The sequence below is a fragment of the Rhinatrema bivittatum genome, chromosome 1 (genome assembly GCF_901001135.1).
Source record: "Rhinatrema bivittatum chromosome 1, aRhiBiv1.1, whole genome shotgun sequence".
Lineage (NCBI taxonomy): Eukaryota > Metazoa > Chordata > Amphibia > Gymnophiona > Rhinatrematidae > Rhinatrema > Rhinatrema bivittatum.
Window position 1 is genome coordinate 520,373,425 of NC_042615.1, and position 23,452 is coordinate 520,396,876.

A 23,452-nucleotide genomic window follows, 5' to 3' on the forward strand; every position below is an offset into this window, starting at 1 on the left:
TGAGTCCCACTTCAGATGACATTTATGCTGGCAAAATATTATCAGCCAGAAAGTTTCAGCACAAATATTAGAAGGAAAAGAACTATATAAGTACAGCAGAGACCAATATTAATTACATTATATTGGCTAAAGAAATCCACTTCTGGCATATTTTGCTAATAACAAGATTATTTTGCTATTATGTGCTGAGGTTATAAGTACTTTGGATTGTCAGAGCAGAACATTTGTGTACATTTATCTAGATGTACAAATATTCAGTAAACCTGAGACATCCTTGCCAGAGATATATTATACAGATAAGTAAATGTGTATTGTAATTAGAAATTGTCTCTATATCAATCCCATTTATCCACAATAAAATTATTGCCTTTTCATTTCTTAAGAGTTTAAATTTAAAAAAAATGTTAACCAAACAGCTCAAATAAGTAATTTCTCTTTTAATATTAAATGAGACTCAGGACCTTATTCTGAACATGGAGAAATTACTACTTACCTGACAATTCCTTTTCATTAATGAAGATAGGTGGATCCATCTGCTGCACCTCTACCAGCAGATGGAGACAGAGCAAAGCTGACATCACAGTATATATATCCCTGCACTGACATCAGACCACCAGTATTCTCTGCAAAAGCCAACTGTGGACAAACTAACGAAACTTGATTATTGTCATACAACCACTCCAACAATGAGTTAACAGAAAACTATTGAGCTCAGACAAGGAGAGTGTAACAACACTAGACTAGGGACCGGATTGACACTTACCAATAACCCCTGGAACACGCAGCCACAAAGGAGGACAAAAACACAACCATCTGGCAGCCAAGGGCGGTAAGGTGGATCCACCTATCTTCATTAAAGAAAAGAAAATTATCAGGTAAGTAGTAATTTCTCCTTTCTTAGCATTCAGCTGGTGGATCCACACAATTAGGATGTGCCAAAGCTACTTCCGAAACAGGGTGGGAGGCTGCCTGCGGTCCGATCAACACCGCATGTGCAAAGGCTGCATCCTCTCGCGCCTGCACATACAGGGGTAGATTTTCAAACCGCGCGATTTGGCCTACTTTTGCTGGCGCATCAGGGCGCAAGCAAAAGTAAGCTGGATTTTAGTAGATACGCGCGGAGCCGCGCGTATCTGCTAAAAACCTGGATCGGCGCGCGCAAGACTATTGATTTTGTATAGCCGGCGCGCGCCGAGCCGCGCAGCCTACCCCCATTCCCTCCGAGGCTGCTCCGAAATCGGAGCAGCCTCGGAGGGAACTTCCTTTTGCCCTCCCCTCACCTTCCCCGCCCTTCCCCTACCTAACCCACCCACCCGGCCCTGTCTAAGCCCCCCCCCTTACCTTTGTCGGGGGATTTACGCCTCCCAGAGGGAGGTGTAAATCCCCGCGCGCCAGCGGGCCTCTTGCGCGCCGGGACGCGACCTGGGGGCGGGTACGGAGGGCGCGGCCACACCCCCGGACTGCCCCGGGCCGTAGCCGCGCCCCCGGACCCGCCCCCAAAACGCTGACACGCCCCGAAAACGCTGCGCGGTTCGGGCCCGCCCCCCGACATGCCCCCTCCGAAAACCCCGGGACTTACGCGAGTCCCGGGGCTCTGCGTGCGCCGGTAGGCCTATGTAAAATAGGCTTACCGGCGCGCAGGGCCCTGCTCGCCTAAATCCGCCCGGATTTGGGCGGATTTAGGCGAGCAGGGCTCTGAAAATCCGCCCCACAGGCAGTAATGCCTGGAAAAGGTATATAAAGGAGGACCACGTCGCAGCTCAGCAAATCTCGACGGGAGACAGCAATCTAATTTCTGCCCATGACACTGCCTGAGTCCTAGTGGAATAAGCCCTATCCTGACTAGGATAAGACTTCTCAACATCCATATTCACAGTTGTGACTACCTCCTTAATCCAGCAGGCTACTGTAAGCCCATGATGCTAGCTCATCTTATTTACTCCCACCATGGAGTATAATTAACCAGTCTATCTTCCTGAGAGGTTCAGAAATCTCTAAATACATCAAGAGATGCCTCTTCGCATCCAAGGAATATAACAGGCAATATTCATCCACATCTCTCTCCCTGTCCAGAATTGGCAGAGAAATTGATTCAAGTGAAAATCCGAGACTACCTTTCCAAAAACAAAAACAAAAACCACCAAACAGTACGCAACTGTATTATCCCCAGAGTCACTTGCAGAAACGGTTTCTGGCAAGACAAAGCCTGCAGTTCGGAGATTCTATGCGCAGAACAAATTGCCACAAATTCAAGATAAGTAACTTCAAGGAAAGGCTACACAGCGGTCAAAAAGTGGGACCTGCCAGAAAATCCAAAAAACAGATTAATACTCCATAAGGGCATGGGCAACTGCAGTGAAGGACAAAGATGCTTCACCCCTTTTTAGAAACAAGCCACATCTAGATGAGCCAAGGGTCCACATTCACTTGACCTTGGAAACATGTAAGAGCCGCCACCTGTGCCTTCAAAGAATTAAAGGGCCAACCCTTTACTCAATCCATACTGCAAAAAATTCCTAAATGAGCGGGATCTTAACCGAATAAGGATGAAACCCTTGATCCTTACATCAAGCCTCAAACACTCACCAAACCAGCACATAGGCTAAGGAAGTGGAGAACTCTGCCATCCTGCTTCGAGCGAGAATCACCACAGTGGAATATCCACACTTCAGCTACCTAGCCCTGTCAAGGACCATACTGTAAGGCAAAATAGAGTTGGAACTTTGTGAAGAACAGGCCCCTGCTGTAGCAAAATCCAGTGAACCGGTAATTGGATAGGAGAGTTCATCAGGAGCTTTCAGAATTCTGCATATCATAGCCTCCTAGGCCAATCTGATGCCACCAAAGCACCATACCCGAGCGACTCTCGATCCTTAATCATTCTGCCCAACTTGGGCCATGGGGGAAAGGCATAAATGAGCTTGCCCTCCCGCCACTCCTGCATGAGGGCATCGATGTCCAAGGACTTTAGATCTCTCCTGCGACTGAAGAAAGGAGGAACTTTCGCATTGTGAGATGTCACCAGCAAGTCTAGAAATGGAAGGCCCCAGCAGTCCACCCTAAGCTGGAACGCCTCGTTTTCCATTCTCTTGGGTACACACTGCTGAGAAAGTCAGTTCTTTTCCTGCAATGTGTGAGTCTGAGATCTTCTGAAGATGCATTTCCACCCATTCCATGAGTTGGACTATTTCCTGTGACACATGCTGGCTCTTGGTTCCTCTCTGGTGATTGATGTAAGCCACTGTCGTCACATTGTCTGACATTATCTGGGCTGCTCGACTTTACAATTGGTTGAAGAATCATAAACATGCCAACTGGACAGCCCAGGCTTCCAGATGATTGGTGCTGCAGGCAGACTCTTCTGTATTCCAGCACCTTTGTGCTATCAACTTCTGACAGTGAGCCCTTCAACCTTGGAGGCTTGCATCCGTTGTGAGTAGTAGCCAGTCTGATGATCGTAGGGAAACCCCCTTCCTTAGATGATCTGCTTGCAACCAACACAGCAGTTGTATGCTGATCTCCACCAGCAGGCAAAGCTGAATGGAATGGTCCTGAGACAAGCCAGCAGAGTGCGCTGAAGAGGGTACATATGCAACCTTGCCCACAGAACCACCACTAGGATGGCTGCCATCAACCCAAGACCTGTAAGATAAGACCACACTGTCAGGTGTATTGTTTCTGTCAATAGTCACACCTGTGCCATCAGCTTCTGAATGCGGCTCTGCATCAGTAAAACCCTGCCTTGCTTCTTGTCATGCTGAACACAGAGATATTCCAGTGTCTGGGATGGCTGTAGATTGTTCTTGGTCAAGTTCACCACCCAACCTAGTTCCTGTAGCAAGGAGGCACCTTGCAGGAGACCAGAAGGCTCTCTTCCAGACTCTTGGCCTGAATCAGCCAATCGTCTAAGTATGGATGAAGCAGAATGCCATCCTTTCTTCACACTGCTGTAACCATTACCATAACCTTGGAAAAGGTTCTGGGCGCAGGGCCAACACAAAGGCAGCACTCGAAGCTGATAATGTTGCCTCAAAACAGCAAAAATGCAGAAACCGTTGATGCTCCAGACGGATGGGAATATGAAGGTATATCTCTGACAAATCCAGAGACTTAAACTCCCTTGATTGTACTTGCCTTCATCATTGAGCGTAAGGTTCCCATGCAAAAACGAGTCACCCGCAATTGACTTCTCTCTTGATATCTAGGATGGAGTGAAAGGAGCCCTCCTTCTTGGGCACAATGAAATATATGGAATACTGGCCCATATTTTCTTGTGACATGGGCACTGAAATTATAGCCCGAAGGCTGAGGAGCCTTATCAGCATACACGCCACTGCTCATTCTTCTGAGGAGAGTTGAAGGGAGACACCAAGAAAATGTCCCAAGGGACACTGAGAAACTCCAGAGGGTAGCCATCTCTTATCACCTCCAGAACCCACTGGTCTGATGTGATCTCGACCCACCTCCGATATTAAAAAAAAAAAAAAAAAAAAAGAGACAGGCAACCCCCATCTCCTGTTCTGGGGGGTTGGGTCAACACACCGTTATTGAGAGGCTCAGGAGGCACTACTACCCAAGCCTGCACTCCTTCAGGGCTGCTTGGGACGAAAGGATTGAGACCTACCAAAAAGCTGAGTCTTCTGAGAAGCCTCTCCTCTCCAGTGTTGAAATCATCTGAAATCTCAAGCATGACCTCTCGTGCCAAAGGAGCACGGCGTCTGCCTATTATCCTCTAACGAAGAACCTGGGACTCAGCCCACTTGCCTTTTTTTTTTTTTTCCGCTCGCTCCGAAACAAGAGTGATCCTTTAAAGGGCAATTTTGCCCTTTCTTCAATTTTAGCTTCAAATGATTTCTCTAAGAAATCTGTCAAATTATCCGTAGAAATATTTTTACCTAACTGCTCTTCTTGCTGTTCTTTCTCTTTATCTTGTCTTCCAGGCACATAATATAATCTTGAAATTATTGGAACTGTAGTATCAGTATAAGCTAAAACATTTATAAGATAACTTTTAATTAAATCTTTTAACGTCATCCATTTTGTTTTTGGGAAGTTCAAAAATCTCAGATTATTTCTCCGAATCTGATTTTCCAAGAAGTCAATCTTCCTATTAGCGAAGGACTCAGATCTTATAAGGTTAACTTGCACCTCTTTTATATTCTTAATTTCCTTTTCTGCACTTGCCAAAGATTTTTCAACCGTTTGAATTTTAATTTCCAAATTATTAGATTTTTCCATATCTTGCTTCACAACATTTGTTAAGTCTATTATAGCCATGTTCATTGTGGTCAGGGCCTTCCAAATTTCTTCAGAAGTTATTTTCTCAGGTACTCTTAGAGGGTAATTCAAAACTACATGTATACCTGTTTCCTCTCCTCCCTTGTCCGAGAGGCCTTCCTTGCCCAGGCAACGGTATTTGTGACTTTTCTGCAAACATCAGATAGGGATGAAGTTTTGAAGAGGTCTTTCAGAAAGCAGTCTGAATTATTCTATGGCTTTCAAATCAGAGTATTTCCGGACATTACAAAGATACTTCAAGAAAAAAGAAAAGCTTTTCTGACCATGAGAAACGAAATTGTGGCCAGAGGAGCCAAATTTTATTTGAGATATCCTTGTTGCTGTATTTTAGAATATCAGGATGATAAGTATATATTCACTGAGATAGAACAACTACGGTTGTACCTGGACTCTCACTCCCGATAGGTTCTAGATGTGAAGGCTAATTTAAATTTAAAACTGCACAAACACGGTGTGTCAGCATTAATGCATTTATGAAAGATGTAATTTTGCCTTTAAAACCGCTATGTATTTAGGATCCCTCTACTTTTGCTTATAATATGGAAGAAATATTACAACATATATTGCTTTTCTTGTTAATGCAAAGTCTTGCTTTTGACTTCCAATTTTCTGTAGACATTGTTGTTTTTCAATGTATTTGAAATTTTAAAATTCAATAAATATAAAATAAAAAAAAAAAAGGGCAATTTTGTAAGATTAGACAGATTATATTGGCCGACAAATTCCTGACCCATAGACTCCTGGCTGCTATTATCGAAGCCACCCCTCTGGCCAAACTGAGGACCAGATCACAGCCCGCCTCTGCCAAAAAAGGTGGCTGCTTTTCCATCACTGCCCTGGAATTCACACTAGATTCATCAACTTTCTGAGAGAGATGTAAACAAGAGCGAGCCACCAGGGAGCAAAAGAAGCTATCTGCAATTTCACTGCCATCGCTTCAAGGCCTGCAGGGATAGTCATCTACCTGGTGACTGCACACACAAGTGCATCCAATTTCGGAAGTGCAATTGCTCCCTCGCAGCTGGATCCAGCGGGTACAGCCCTTCCAAGGCTCGCTCCCCTTTAAAATTAACTTCCGGGGCACCTCATTCAAGATCAATCAATTTTTGAATCACCTCCATAATAGGGAAGAAACATGAGGATTTATACAAAGAAATCAAAATGGGATCTTTCTTTGGCTCAGAAATTAAATCGGTCCCCTCGGTATGACCAGCATTTTCAATATCTGGAAATTCAGAGCCAGTAAACTCATCTCTATGAAAGAAATGCAACATAGCTCTATACGGCTCCAGCGCCGGAGGAATTTTACCCATCCTCCAGGGAGCAAGGATTGGCTTCATCATGCATGCCATCTGGGTCCCTATCGGTGTGACATACAGCAGTCCTTGAAAAATTCTACCCAATAAAAGGCAGAGGGGTCCATGCCAAAACCAGGGGGCGTTTCTGTGCCCACTAAACTACTATCCCCCACTGACGAACCAGCTAGGGGAGCCCCAAATTCAGGCAAAACCTCTGACAGCTTTTTTCCATTCCCGTATCATGCTGGGAAGGACTGGGCTTCGCAAAAATCAGATAGAGAATTCTCCCTGAGCATCCAAACAATTCTGACACAAGCTAGAGGGAACACCAGGCTGAGATGCCTGAATATGGCAACATAAAGGTTAAGGCGCTTAGGCTTCTTTGTTATCGGTGCCATAGAATTGTCAGTATGCGCCAATAGGTGTCTGAGAACTGTGCGCCCAGCTGTGCTCACAACAGGTGCTGAAAAATAATAGGCGCTCAAAAATTAGGCGCCTAATACACTATTCAGGTAGACACACAAACTAAGCACCCACCTGAGCACTCATTGTCTGTATGGAACTTGAGCGTTTGCCTAGGAGACCTTAAGCGCACTACTGTGTGCCCATCTAGACATCCCCCCCCCCCCCATGCGCACAACTGAGTGCCCAGGTAGGCGCCTCTATGTGCCCAACTGAGCTCCCAGTTAGGCACACAACCAGATTCACAGCCAGGAACGTAAGCTCAAATCGATGTACTGAAGAGGGCAGCCTTATGCGTAGAGAAAAAAGCATGAATGCCACTGCAGCCTACCACAAAGTGAAGAATCCAAGCCTGAGAGAGGGGCCTAGCCCAGAAGGCTCTTCAACCCGCCAAGCTGACCAAGTCCCCAAGTTCCCCCGAGGGAACGAATGTCAGATCAGTGCGCCGAACATGGAGACCGGCGGGGAGAGGAGTCCCTAAAATCAACTCCCCCGATATGGCCGAATACAGCGGTGGTCTCCAACTGCGGGGGAGAGGGTATAGACTTCTCTGCTGCACTCGGCAGCCTTTCAGCATTTTTCTTTTTTTATTTCAGCTAAGTCCACACTAGCAGAAACCAGCTACCAGACCAAGACACTCATTTGAGAGATGGATCAGAAGATATCACCTCAGGAAAACTCGACTGAGGGAGGGACCATAACATATCACTACACAAGAGCGGGGCAATAAACTTCTCTCTTTTCTCCTTCTGCAAAAAACTTTTAATGCAATTCCCAGTAGGGAGATGAATGTCTACCATCTGCTAGAGATGGAGAACACTGGCAGGATGGTGTCAGTACAGGGGTATATACATATACCGTGACGTCAGCTTTGCTCCTTCTCCATCTGCTGGTAGAGGTGCGTAACCCACTTGTTTGGCTCCACCTATCTGATTGTTAAGAAATGCACTATTACAGGGGTGACCCATAAGTGGCTCTTTTGAGCTCAAACTGCTGCACCCAGTTTTGCTTTCTGCCTCCTGCAAGCAGTGATCTTTCTTCTCAGCAGCCAGCTCAGGCAGAAGTTGTAAATTTACAACTTCCATCCACGCTGGCTGCTGAGAAGGGGGAGGATTGCCATGTTCATGAACTGCCTGCTTTCACCCCAACCTACAGTATCTTGATCTGGGTGGCTGCCTCAAACTTCCCCACCACAGAGCAGTGCAGTGAACCGCAAAACACTTCTGTTTTGGCCTTTCTTCACATCAGTTCTGCTTCCCCTCTGCTGCAGTTCTGCCTTAGTGTACATGAGGCAGTCAGCACACCTCAGCCACTGTCTCCCCACTGGCTGAGTACCTACCACTATTTTCCTGCACCACTGGCTCCACCTCATCATGCTTGACTGCTACAAAACATACAGCATTGGGCCTTTCAGTCACCCCATCTCTAAGCTAGGGACAACTCCTGGAGCCTGAGCAGTCCTCACTTTTCTAATGGGGCTCTGCCTGGATCCATCCATTTTTTAAAAATGTATTCACAGGCAACTGCTCTGCTCCTGCATTCCGGAGGGGGAGAAGAGTGAATGTATGAGCAAGCGAGGGTGTGTTTATGTGTATGTCAATGAGCGAGCAAGCAAGTATGTGTGTATGTGTGTGCAAGAATGAATGTGTGTAATAATATGTGTATATGAGAGGAGAGTTTGTACACCATCTCTCCCCCTCCCTCTGCACAAATCCACGACAATGTCAGGGGACTAGAAGTCAAAGTTCCCAGGTGATTTGGGTGTGATTTGAATTATTTGTTATTTTTTAAATTTGTATTGCTGTTTGGGAAAATATGAGTTTTTAATTATTGGGTGTTCTATTCATCAGCTGTTTGAAATATTATTTTTATTAATGTAGTTTTACTATTATGATTGCTTTATATTTCTTGATTTTATTGTTTTTGTTTTATGACAAATGGTAGTGTTTCTGTTTTCCCATTTTTTACTGTATACAGTGTCTGGCTTGTTGCAGACCCCAGCTCAGTTTTTGTTGCCAAGTTTCTATTTATACTTTATCTCCTCTTTATTTTGAGTTTGGTAAGGGTCTGTCTGTATTCTACAGGTGTAACCAAGTTGAGGTATTCTGCTAGTACGTAGTTTCTGTGTAGAGATCTATAGCAGCTTGCTTGTTCTATTTTCCTAATAGGTGTAAAGGAAAATTGGTTCTTACCTTCTAATTTTTGTTCCTGGAATACCACAGATTGGTCCAGACACATGGGTTTTGCATCCCTACCAGCAGATGGAAGAGAAGAAAAGCTTTACTGAACCTGTAGTACTTAGGCAGTATGCATCTGCAGTCCTTCAGTATGACAGGTACTCAAGCCAAGATGAGGAAAATTCCAAACTATCTGTTACCCCTCCCAATAGCAGGGGAAAGGTTAAGCCTTAGAATGGGGGGGCCACGTTGTCCAAACGGGAGTTTGAAAACACAACCAATTTACTCAATGACCTAAATATCTGCAAAGAAGAATCCAAACTTAAATTATATCATAGAATCGAGAGGACTTTCCAGAGAGGGTGGGACTCTGAACTGATCTATGGTATTCTAGGAACAAAAATTAGCAGGTAAGAGCCAATTTTCCTTTCCTGTTAATACCCAGATCAGTCTAGACAAATGGGATGTATCCAAGCTCCCCAACAGTGGGCAGGACCCTGAAAGACCCGCTCGCAACACACTCTCTTTGAATCCCGCCTCTTGTGGCGCTCGCACATCCAGGTGGTAATGTCTCATGAAAGTGTGCTATGATGACCAATTTGCCGTCTGACAAATTTCTTGTACGGATACCAACTGACACTCCACCCAGGACGCCGCTTGCACCCTAGTAAAATTGGCTCATAGACTCTCAGGACCGAATGCCATTTGCAAAGATAAGCAGACGTAATGGCCTCCCTTAAGCCATCTTGAGATGGTTGCCTTAGATGCTTTATTCCCTCTCTTTGCGCCTCCAAAGAGAACAAAGAGATGATCGGAACGACGGACGCTATTACTCACTTTCAAATAGCTAAACACTCTGAACATCCAACAAGTGCAACTCCCTAGATTGCCGATCCAAATCCAGGTCCCTTGAAAAAGGGAATCTCCATAGCCAGATTTATCAGGTCTGCAAACTAGGGCCAACAGGGCCACTCCAGAGCCATGATACATCAGAGCACTCTTCCTATGAGAGGCCAGGGAGGAAAGAACTGAAGAAGCAACGGGCTTTGGCAACTTTATCTCAATGCCATCAGATCCAATTAAGGGACTCCCCACCGGGCTCGAATGAGTGCCATCACTTCTGCTAGCTCCAATTCCCCGGGGTCCAAAGCTTGCCGACTGGGAAAATCAGCTTGGACACTGCCCACCCCCACCACATGAGATGCTGCCAGAGTTTCCGAGTGCTGTTCTGCCTAGTGGAATAGATGCTGTGCCTCGTGGGACACCAGACTCAGAGTTCCCCCTTGTCGATTGATATAAGCCACCATTGTTGCACTGTGTGAACAGTTCATCGAGTGATACCTCAGCATTGGAAGAAACGCATACTGCTCTCATTTCCAAATGACTGATGGACCAAAATGCCTCCCTCTGCCGACCATTGCCCTTGCGCTGTTTGCCCTATGCAAACAGGGCCCCAGCCCTTGAAGCTGGTGTCGGTAGTAACTACCAACCAATCTGAGGTATCCAACTTCATACCCTTCTCCAAGTTGGTCCTGGAAAGCCACCAGGACAGATAGGATGTGGATTCCCCCTGCAGAGGCAGTGGTAGCTGAAACTCCTATGATTGAGAGTTCCAGCAGGACAAAGGAGCGCTCTGGAGAAGCCTCAAATGCGTAAATGCCCAAGGAACAAGTTCTAGCGTAGACACCACAGAAAACAGGACCTGCAAATAATTCCAGACTCTAGGAACCAACAGTCACAATAACCTGTTAATCTGCATCTGCACCTTCCACATTCTATTGCATTAGAAAAACACTGCCTAAACTGGTATTGAAATGGGCCCTTAGATATTCCAGCAACTGGGTCAAAACCAGGTTGCTCCGTGCCGTATTCACCACCCAGCTCAGGGTCTACAGCAGTTGCATAACTCGTCGTACCAATTCCAGACACAGAACCTGTCTTTTCTCAGATAAGCCAGTTGTCCAAGTAAGGGTGCACCAGCACCCCTTCCTTTTGTAATGCTGTGGCCACCACCATCATCACTTTGGTGAATGTCCAAGGCACTGTTGCTAGGCCAAACAAAAAAGCTCAAAACCATTGACTCCCCAACACCTGGAAGCAAAGGAACTTCTGATGCTCTTCCCTGATGGGGGATGTGCAGATATGCTTCTGTCAGGTCCATGGATGACAGGTACTCTCCTTTGCGGACCGCCACAACCATCAAATGTAATGTTTCCATCCGGAACTGTAGCACCCTCAAAGCCCTGTTCACCATCTTCAGGTTTAGAATGAGATGAAAAGTCTCCCTCCTTCTTTGGAACCACTAAGTAGATGAATTACCTTCCTTGGCCCTGTTCCAATAGGGGCACTGGAATGATCACATCAAGGAGCCTTAGCAGATTCACTGTAGAATATACAGTTTCTCTTTTGACTTGAGAGGTGCATGGGGAGATCGTGTGCGCTTCGCATATCAGGCGAGAAAATTCTAAAGCATAGTCTTCTCTTATGATTGTAAGGACCCATTGGTCCATCATTATTTTGGTCCATGCCTCGTAAAAGAGAGCTAGACATCCTCCAATAGCCTCTGAGGAAGAGTGGACCAGCCTCACCTCCTTCTGCAAACTTACTCCTCCTGCTCCCTTGCCAGAGGTGTTTTGGGAGTGTCTACGTGGGCCACAAAAGGACTACAATCTATTTGATCCTTGTCTCTGGGTGGAAGAGAAGTCCCTACCTGTGTAATATTTATTTATTTATTTATTTATTTATTTATGTTTTTTATATACCGGTCTTCTTACATTATATGCAAATCAAATCGGTTTACAGAGAACTATTGAAAGGTTTGCTTGGGAGCAATTACATTATAACGAATAACTTTTTGAACAAACAGATAAATAGAACTTTTTAAACAAAAGTTAAATGGAGAAATATATTAGACAAATACACTGAGTTATAAATGTCTAAATGTCTTAATGTTTTAAATAAAACTTTTAAATAGCCTTTATAAAGGAAAAAGAAATAAAAATAGATAGCCAAAAGACAACGTCTAACTCAAACATGGTATTAGGAATTATTCCTATTCCTAAATGTATAGATGTCTTGCTGGAAACAGAAGTCATTGGAAAACAAACTTCCGCTTGAGTGCATCGACTGAACCATTGTGGGAAAGAAAATGAAGAGGAGGGGAGTAGGGTGGAGCTGGAGATATGCATTTTAGAGCGTGGCAGATATAAAAATAACAAATTGAAAGCTGCTTGTGAGTAGTCAGGGAAATGCTTGACTGAATAGCCAAGTTTTCAGATTTTTCTTGAATGACTGGTGGGAGGGGTCTTGTCTTAGTTCTAGTGGAAGTGAATTCCATAGAGAAGGGCTTGTGGTGGAAAAAGCTCTATTCCTTAACGGAGTTTTGGCTTGAGGGATGACCAGGGTGTTTTGGTAGGCTTTTCTCATAGGTCTTGTTGATTTGATGGTGCGTAGTTGATGTGTAAGATCGATTGGAGCTATATTGTTTATGGATTTGTGAATAAGGGTCATGACTTTGTAGAAGATTCTAAATTTAATTGGAAGCCAGTGAAGATTGTAGAGGATGGGCGAGATGTGGTCTCTTTTATTAGAATTGGTCATATAATACCAATAATACCTCCTTGAATCCTTATATCTTGTCCTGGGTGGAAAATTATTCTTGCCGCCCTTTGGCTTGTCCTCTGGCATCCTATGCCCTTTATACTTGCCCAGATGTTTAATCAGTTACTTCAGGTCTTCCCTAAATATGCCTTTGGAAATCAGATTGCAAGGAAACATCAAAACCTTCAGAAAAAGTCTAAAAACATGGCTATTTAAGCAAGCATACAACAAAGAGAATTAAGGGGAGAAAACAGGGAAGTGTTGGTTACGGTCAGCTAAAAACCCACACTCACACCTGTTCATCTTAATGCATGTGTTTCTATTTTTTGTATATTCTAAATCTTTCTTTTCATTATTAAGTAGAAATTTCTTACAGGTAGACAGAGAAAACTGGACACGACATAACACCCACCATATAATAGTTATGATGAAACTGTTACAGTATTTTGATGGCACCTGTGTAATTGTTAGAATTCTAGACACTATTTACAACATATAGTTATGTGCCCTATTGTGAACCGTTGTGATGGCAACTGCTTAACGACGGTATAGAAAAGATTTTAAATAAATAAATAAATAGAAGCTTGCCCTTGAAAGGGAGGTTGCCAAGGTGCGATTTGGATTAAACATCCACTGACCAATTATTTAAACACAGGAGCTGCCTAGCTGATACAGACATCATATTTCTGGCTGACGTGCAGAGCAAATCATAATGCATCCATAATGTAGGTTACTCCCGCCTCCAAGCACTCCACCTGCTTGGCGGATCCTGATGGATGATGAAAATCCTTTCACTGGATGCTGTTGAACCCAGTGCAAACAGGCACGCGCTGAAAATTGGCTGTAAATTGCAGCGCAAATACCTAAAACTGAAATTTCAAAAATCCTTGAGGTGAATCTCCAGAGCGTCTTTTACAGCTGCTGACTCTACCACCAGTATTGGTGGTTCTTCTAGTCATAGCAGTCCTAGTGCATCTTCCATCAGAGGATAAAGCTTTGCCATAGCTCTCCCCACCTTAAGACAGACTTCAAGGGTCTCCAACTCCCTTATCACCAATTTCTTGACCGCCATGTAGAAAAGAAAAAAGTCTTTGTTGGCCTTCAAAGCCCATGACCGGATCTGCTCCCTCATGATCCATGTCTTCCTGCAGCACCTTAATCCCTAGCTCCTTCAGAGCTCCTTCAGAGCCTGGAAATTAGAGGAAACAGTTCCTCTCTTCTAAAGAGCCTAACCACCTTAGGATCATCCCCTTCCGTTATCAGTACCCTCCTCGAAATCAGAGGGCCCACTACGAGCATCGCTATCTAGGGACCCCCTTGCAGGACTGCCATCTGCGTCAGAAACTTCAGATTCCTCAGATGCACTTACTGGCAGTCTTCCCATACTAGCCTTAAGAATAAGTCCCATCTTGCCCTCTGGAGGGTTCACTGCTTTAATCTTACCTCTCCAAGGGGGAACTAATAGAATGAGGGTGCTTCCTTCTTATTTCTTTGCCAAAAAAAAGCCTTGTGTAATAAAAGCACAAAGTGCAGCCTCAGAATCCTCCTTGAAGAGGTCCCCATGCCCCTCCGAGTCCACCTCCATCTGCTCAGCATCTGGTACAGCAGAGGCAAGAATGGAGGCAATACTTTATCCTCACCCGATCTGTCTTGTCCCTCAGCACATGCCTTCAAAATGGCCTCCGTTCCCACGCTGACCTAAAAGGCTAGGCTGATTGCTGCAGCAGATCGAGTCACTTGTCTGCCCTCTGATGCGGGAAATGTCAGTGTTGAGACTACCTGTACCTCCCGACTCACAGCTATGAAACAGCCCTGCCATGGACAAGCACAATCACTGAGATGCACCTTGACCCTTCAAACGGTGGGTCACACTCTGTGCTCCCTCCAAATGCTCTCCCGTGCCTAGGGAGCTATCTCGATGTTGCATCATCTCCCCGGAACATGCTGACACACGGCTTCTTTGCCTACTTTTTTTTTTCACTCAGCAAAGGAAAAAAAAACATCCCGGAAACCAAGCCCCAAGGGAAGAAAACATTAAGAAAAAAATCAAGTACTTCCCTGTGCTGGTCCTCTTCTGCGAGGCACCAGGACAGACTACATGGGAGGAGAGGCAACCTGACCTACCAGTTTCCAACCTCTATCAACTCTGGGCTGAGACGCACAGGGCTACCAAAATCCTGCTTGCCCTACTCCACAGAGGGGATGTCCTTTTTAGGCCCTAACACCCCAGGAGTAATTTCCTCTTTTTTTTTTTTCTCCAAAGTCCAAGACTGCAGGTGCTTTACACCTCTACCATCTGCTGGAAACAGAGAAATACTGAAGGACTGCAGGTGGCACACTGCCTAAGTATTACTGGTTTGGTAAAGCTTTTCTTCTCTGTCTTCATCTGCTGGTAGGGATACAAACCCATGTATCTAGACTGATCTGGGTAGGAATAGGAATGGTATTTTAGGGCTTGGCGTCTATTTGCAGTGTTGCTTTTTCATAGGTAGCACTATTACTGTTTGAGTGCTGGCAGCTAGTCCTGTTTTCAAATGGAAAGTTATATTGTAATTGTAATTCAATTTATTTATGGCTTTCTGAGGGCTACTAACTGAAGTGGATGGACTGAGCTCTGAGAAGGGCAGCTGGCTGTAGAACCAGCGAGTCTCCTGAAGGGTGGGGGTGCTGAGAATGGGTGGGAATGGGATATGGAAGGGTCTGCTGCAGGCTGCAGAACTGACAGCAAGCAAGAATTTTACATGACACAGCAGTGCTGGGTTGGGAGGTGCTCACTGAGTGAGCACATAGGCTGCAGCCGAATAGCAGTGTGTATAAAAGAAAGTTGGCCTTTTCTCCCTTCCCTCCCTACCATCATGGAAAATATGGCAGCTCTCTACTACTGTGAATTCTCGTTTTGTGGCTCTTGATTTGTGAAAGGTTGGCTACCCCTGCAGTATTATATTAATGATTCAATAGTACCTTGATTAGTTGCGTAAGCTCAGCAACAAGTTTTGTTTTTTGAACATTTATTTCTTTAATTTTAGCATTTGCTCTTTGTTCTTCTTCTTCCAGATTTATGCCATCCTGTTCAATCTGTCGTAAGCTACAAGAGAAACAGACAATATAGTTTAGTTTCCATTCCCTTGTGATGTACATTTTTCTTTAAGAAGCAACCAGATTTTCAAAATATCAACCAGTGTTTTAACTCTGTTTCGGTTTTTGCCTAGGTTTCCTTCCTTTTAGGTTCTAATGTATCTCTTATATTAATAATGTTCTTTGGAATAAGAGAGGTCCAATTTATTAAAATCTAATACAAGTCCATTCTTCGGTTGGTCATGCTGTTTTCGTACTTTGCTAACATGTTTGTATGGGTTATTGTTAAAGATCAGTGCCTTGATTTACTCAGATTTATAGTTGTAAAAGTAATCAAGGAGGAGGAACTTGCAGAATCTTTAAACACTAGTGAAATAAAAATTAAAATAAAAAAGGAGGAATCAGAGGGTGATTGGAAAAGTTGTTTACCTGTGTAAATGACTATTTACCTGGATAAAGCACAGTTGCTTACCTGTGTTCTCAAAGGACAGCAGCATAAATAGACCTCACACATATGTGATGTCAGCTGATGGAGCCCAGGACAGAATTTTATGCAAGTTCTACACTTTTAAAATGCTTTACTGAGCGTGTGCTGGACTTCCCATGTCAGTGATGTGCATGGCAAACATCCTCCATTTAAAACCATATGACCTTCTGGTGGAAATCTTCAGAGAAGCAGAAGAATGAGACATATCCTCTGACAGTCCAGAAAATCTAACACTACCAACTCAACATTCAGACCAGGAAGGCTAGGGACCTGATGTTGGGATGAAGCATTGTTCCCTGGTTCTGCATGAGAGTTGGGGAAATTTCCAACTGAACTGGCTCCCTTGTGGACAATTCCCTCAGGAGTAAGAACCAAATGTGCCTCGGCCAATAAAGGACTGTTAGAATTATAGTCCCCGGTCCCTTCTGAGTTTTAGCAAGGTTTTTGCCACCAAAGGAATAGTAGCATGTGCATACAAACAACCTTTTCCCCAATTTAGGGAGAAGGGGGTCTGAGGCTAATTTGCCTTGTGAACTGAAGAACCTTCTTGTCCAGAGAAGTTGCAAACAGATCCACCACAGGTGCTCCTCAAATGTGAAATAGCTGACTTGCTATTCCTCTGTCAAAGAACCAAATATATGACATACGAGTCATTCCCTGAGAGATAGCCCATGTCCACATTCTGAAAAATTCACAACATAGGGATACGATCTTGTTTGTCTTTTTGATTTAGGATAATTTTAATCGGTCAACTGATCTCTGAAAGCCCTTATAGCATTTCAAATCGCTCTTATTTCTAAGAAATTTATGATAATTTTTCTGAGCAATAGGTTTTGGGAATACAGCCCTCTAAATGAGTCCTCCAGTCCAGGATGGAAATGTTTATAGGTAGTGTAATTTCAGTGGGTGGTCTTTGGAAGGATACTCCCAGAGCCAGATTTAGAATTTGGGTGCCCATAGGCAGGATAGAAGAGTGGGGGTGGGAGACCTTGGAGATCAGATTGTGGGTGAAGTCCCTCATCTTCCACTCCCCTCCAGAGTGCCACAGCAGTGCCCCCCTTTGAAGGTGATTTTGTCAGAGCAGGCACCTCCTTGGCACAGTTACACATCTCTTTGGCAACTTCAAAATCTGGTGCCTTAGGCAATTGCCTATGTTGCTTATGCCTAAATTTGGGACTGTAGCCCCACTCCCCAGCCAGATATGATTCTATCAGCCACCAGGACACTGAGTCCTAGGGCTCTTCACTGTCAACAATGCTATTTAATATATACTTAAGGCTAATTTGAAAATTACTTAGAGGCTTGAATCTCCAATATCTACTTTACATAGATAAAAGATATCTTTTTTCCTGCAGCAGTCAAAGAAAAGCTAATTTAGGACTCATTTCCATATACTTGACTACCATAATGAGTTGGCTTGGCTGTACTAAACTTATCAAAAACTGAAATCCTCTCAGTAAATTCCCGCCAATACGCCCTCCATTATCAATCACATTTCAAGGTTGCACTATCCCTTTTGTTCAGGAAGTTTGAAATTTGGGGGTTACCACCTTTGACTCAAACCTTTAAGTTTTATGTTAAAAAGTGATTCAGTATTCCTTTTAAAACTCAAACCACATCTCGAGCCAAATGACTTTTAGAACAGTCCTGCAATTATTAGTGATCTCTAAGTTAGATTATTGCAATTTGATCTACCTAGGACTACCACAATAAACATCGAAGGCCTTCCAGGTTGTCCAAAATTCAGCTGCAAGAGTTCTTCCTGGTATCTCAAAATTTGATATTTTGTCTGTTTTATTGTCATTAAACTGGCTCACCGAACAAGAGTCAAATTTAAAATTCTCACAATGGTCCATAAAGTTATGAGCAGTGAAGCACCTGCAAACATTAACTCCTTGCTTTTTATCAGCCCACAAAAAACGTAGCATCTGCTGATCAATGTTTTCTAGCCAACCTTGATGTTATGTGCCAAGAGTTTAGACAGTGCTGGAAAAAGCCAATTGTCTTGCTACATGCGAGTACCAATGACATAGTAAGGTGCAAATTTAGTCTTTTAGGTAGAAATATGAAATCTAGAACCTCCAGGGTGGTATTCTCTGAAATGCTCCCCATTCCATAAGCAGAACCCCAGAGGCAGGCAGAATTCTGGAGTCTCTATGTGTGATGGAGATGGTGGTACAGGAAAGAGGGGCTTTTAGGTTTCTTAGGAACTAGGTAACATTTTGGAGAAGGAGGGCCTTTTCAGAAAGGATGGACTCCATCTTCACCAGAATGGAGCCTGGCTGCTGGTGTGAATGATTAAAAAGGAGATAGAGCAGTTTTCAAACTAGAATATGGGGGAAAGCAGACAGTCTCTCAATAGCATGTGATTCAGAGGGAGTTATCTTTGAAGGATACTAGCAAAATGGGGAAGCTAGAGCATCCTGATGGAGAGATGCCAATAAAAGCAAAAGAAGCCCAAATGTCTTTAAGTAAAGAGCAGGCAGAGCTGAAAGATTCCAAGTTACCCTGTCAACTAATAAGAAGACTGTTATACTTTGAAACGTCTATATACAAATGCTAGAAATCTAAAAAATAATATGGGAGATTTAGAATATACAGCACTGAATGAAGAAGTGGATATAACTGGCATCTCAGAGACCTGGTGGAAGGAGGATAATGGGACACAGATACCAAGGTACAAATTATATTGCAAAGATAGGATGTATCAAATTGGTGGAAGTGTGGCACTATATGTTAAAGAGAGCATTGAGTCAAACAGGATAAAAGCTCTGCAGGAAAAATAATGCACTACAGAATCCTTATGGACAGAAAATTCAATAGACAAAGGGAATAGAATAGCAATGACCAGAATGAACAAACAATGAAACTGACGGAAATTAGGGAAGCTAACAAAATTAGCAACACAGTAATAATGGGTGATTTCAATTACCCCAGTACTGACTGGCTAAATTTCACATCAGGACATCCTAAGGAGGTAAAGTTCTAGATTAAATAAATGACTGCTTCATGGAGTGGCTGGTACAAGAAATGAGAAGAGTGGGAGCTATTTAAGACCTAATCCAAAATCGAACACAGGATTTGGTATGATAGGTAATGTTGTTGGAGCAACTTAGCAATAATGATTGCAACATGATCAAATCTGACTTGATAACTGGAGGGAGGACATTAAGGACACCTACTGCAATTGCATTTAACTTTCAAAAAGGAAACTGATAAAATGTTGAGATTACTTACCCTGATAATCTCCTTTTCCTTAGTGTAGACAGATGGACTCAGTACGAATGGGATAGTATCCGCGTGCTAGCAGTTGGAGACGGATCTGACGTCAGCACAGGGTATATAGCCCCACAGGAAGCGAAGCGATTCAGTAATCTTCCTTGCAAAAGCTGTTATGGATGTGTGTACTGACGCTCAGTGAAAAGTGAAAAAGTGAAAAAGTGAAAACAGGATTCCCCTGACCGATTGACAGTGGCTGGAGACCGCCAGCATTCACAACCGGAAGGCGTTGACACCTGGTAGGGTGTACGCTCCTATTGAAACAAATGCCCTGGCTTACCTGGAATCGGTGAAACCCATGTACACAGGCAGCGGGGCGGGATGCTGAGTCCATCTGTCTACACTAAGGAAAAGGAGATTATCAGGGTAAGTAATCTCAACATTTCCTGGCGTGTAGCCAGATGGACTCAGTAAGAATGGGATGTACAAAAGCTTTACTCCCAGCCTGGGCGGGAGGCTGCCTGGGGACCATGTAGTACCGCCCCTCGCAAAAGCGGAGTCCTCCCTGGCCTGGACATCCAGACGGTAGAACCTGGAAAATGTATGGAGGGAGGACCATGTCGCCGCCTTACATATCTCTGCAGGCGATAGCATCCTGGACTCCGCCCAGGATGCTGCTTGTGCTCTGGTAGAATGAGCCTTGACCTGTAGAGGCGGGGACTTCCCGGCCTCCACATAAGCTGCTCGGATAACTTCCTTAATCCAGCGGGCGATGGTGGGCCGCGAGGCCGCTGCACCTTGCTTCCTCCCACTGTGCAGGACGAACAGATGATCCGTCTTTCGTATTGCTTGTGTCACTTCCAGATATCTGAGCAGCAATCTGCCAATGTCGAGATGGCGTAATAACCGGCCTTCTGCAGATTTCTTCAAACCCGCCATGGTGGGCAAGGATATGGCTTGGTTAAGATGAAATTGGGAAACCACTTTAGGTAAAAAGGAGGGAACCGTACGAAGATGGATAGCCTCAGGAGTGATACTGAGAAAGGGATCACGGCAGGACAGTGCTTGCAGCTCCGAGATGCGGCGTGCCGAACAGACCGCCAAGAGGAATACCATCTTCAAGGTGAGAGAATGGAGAGACAGGCCCCGAAGGGGTCTGAAGGTGGATCCCGCGAGGAAATCCAAAACAAGATTGAGGTTCCATAAGGGCACAGGCCACTTTAGTGGTGGACGAATATGTTTGACCCCTTGCAGGAAGCGAGAAACATCTGGGTGCTTGGCGATGGTCTTGCCATCCCTCCTGGGACCATGGCAAGACAGTGCCGCCACCTGAACTTTGATGGAGCTGAGGGAGAGACCCTTCTGAAGGCCATCCTGCAGGAAATCCAACACAATAGGAATTGTGGTGGCATGTGGATTGGTGCCATGAGTGTCACACCATGCTTCAAATACTCTCCAGATCCGTACGTAGGTGAGGGAGGTGGAAAACTTGCGAGCTCGGAGGAGGGTATCAATCACGGGCCCCGAGTAACCTCTTTTCTTCAGTCTAGCCCTCTCAATGGCCAGACCGTAAGAGAGAATTGAGCTGGATCCTCGTGTAGGATGGGACCTTGACGTAGAAGGTCCCGGAGAGGAGGCAGGGGAAGAGGCTCCCCTGCCAGTAGTCGACTCATGTCCGCGTACCAGGGTCTTCTTGGCCAGTCTGGTGCCACTAGAAGAACTAGGCCCCGGTGGTTCTGAATCTTGTGGACGATGGCGCCCAGCAGCGGCCATGGAGGAAAGGCGTATAACAGAGTCCTTGGCGGCCATGGCTGGACCAGGGCATTGATTCCGTGCGAGAACGGGTTGCGCCTGCGGCTGAAGTATCTGGGTACTTGCGCATTGGACTTGTCCGCCAATAAATCCATGTCCGGAATCCCCCAGTGATCTACAATCATCTGGAAGGCTGTGGGTGACAGCTGCCACTCTCCTGGATTGAGACTTTCTCTACTGAGGAAGTCCGCCGTGGTATTGTCCCTTCCGGCGATGTGGACGGCGGAGATGTCCAGGAGAGTCGCCTCCGCCCAAATCATCAGTGGGGCGATCTCCAGAGATACCTGTCGGCTTCTGGTTCCGCCTTGACGGTTGATGTAGGCCACCGTGGTGGCGTTGTCGGACATCACTCTGACAGCTCTGTGCTGCAGTCTGTGAGCGAATCGAAGACATGCCAATCGGACTGCCCGGGCCTCCAGGCGATTGATGTTCCACGTTGACTCCTCCCTGTTCCATCGCCCTTGCGCGGTGAGTTCTTCGCAATGTGCTCCCCAGCCGCTCAGGCTGGCATCCGTGGTGAGCAAGGTCCACGTGGGCGAGGACATCTTCGACCCCCTGCTCAGGTGGTTGGATTGCAGCCACCACCGCAACTGGGTCCGAACCCTGGCTGGTAGAGGAAGGTGCGTGGAATAGTCCCGTCGACGGGGGCTCCAGCGAGAGAGCAGGGAATGCTGTTGAGGCCTCATATGGGCCCGTGCCCAGGGCACCACTTCCAAGGTGGACGCCATGAGACCCAGAACCTGCAGATAATCCCAGGCTATGGGCCGACTGGCTCCCATCAGAGACTGGATACGCTGCCGAAGTTTCAACTGTCTCTTGGTCGTAAGACTGACCGTGTCTGCCCGGGTGTCGAACTGCACTCCCAGATATTCTAGTGATTGGGAAGGCTGCAGGCAGCTCTTGCTGAGGTTGATTACCCAGCCCAAGCTTTCCAGAAGGGCGATCACTCTGTCGGTTGTCCGAAGGCTCTCTTCTCGAGATTTCGCCCTGATCAGCCAGTCGTCTAGGTAGCGTTGACTCCTCCCTAGTCTTGGAAAGCACGCTCAACCAGCGTGCAGGCACTCCAAACTGCTTTGGAGACGGAAATTACTGAATCGCTTCGCTTCCTGTGGGGCTATATACCCCGTGCTGACGTCAGATCCGTCTCCAACTGCTAGCACGCGGATACTATCCCATTCGTACTGAGTCCATCTGGCTACACGCCAGGAAATGAGGAAAATTGTTATGATAAACTAATTGGAGCAGCTGCACAGGTCAAGAGTTTACAGGAAGGCTGGATGTTGTTTAAAAAATAAAATCTTGGAAGCCCTGACCAGATGTATTCCATGCATTAAAAAGGGTGAAAGGAAGACCAAACGATTACCAGCTTGGTTAAAATGTGAGGTGAAAGGGGCTATAACAAAAAGAACATCTTTCAAAAATGGAAAAGGTATCCAAATGAAAATAAAATAGGAAACAGCATAAGCACTGACAAGATGCAAAGCATTGATAAGGAGGACAAAGTCACAAGTACCTGGCAAGTACCCAAACATTAGACAGATCACGAACTACTACTGCTTATTAATTACTGTCATAGCAGTTTATGGATTTATCCTCTAGGAACTTATCCAAACCTTTTTAAAACTCAGTTACACTAGCTGCTGTACATGTACTGTTTTGGCCAGAAACATTATCCCCAGGAAAAGCAGGTGCAAAACTCTATGGTTACTTTTTCCTTGGGAACTTTTCCAAGGGGGAAGTAAGCTCATATGTTCCCTTTAAGTAAAGAAAAATCTATGGGCATTGCACCTGACCACACAGTTTTGAAAAATTCCCTAATTAATGAATTGTTTTATCAACCAAATGAATTATGCAAAAAAACATTGGCATAACTATTATTGCTGTCTTAGCACTACAACCTCACACTGTTGGGAGTAGTTAAAACATCCAAAATTTGCAATGACATTAAGATTTGCTACAATAGTGCTTCTCAATCTTTTTAGTACCATGTTTTATGAAAATTAAAAAAAAAACAAAAACCCTCA

At 45.0% G+C, this 23,452-nt stretch overlaps 1 protein-coding gene across 1 annotated transcript in view; it reads right to left on the reverse strand.

The window, feature by feature from the left end:
• Positions 1 to 23,452, reverse strand: part of SMC5 (structural maintenance of chromosomes 5) — a 281,089-nt gene that overhangs the window by 69,990 nt on the left and 187,647 nt on the right. The window contains exon 16 of the mRNA XM_029612667.1: positions 15,797 to 15,920. Coding sequence (XP_029468527.1) covers positions 15,797 to 15,920 — 124 coding nt within the window. The remainder of the gene's footprint in view (positions 1 to 15,796; positions 15,921 to 23,452) is intronic.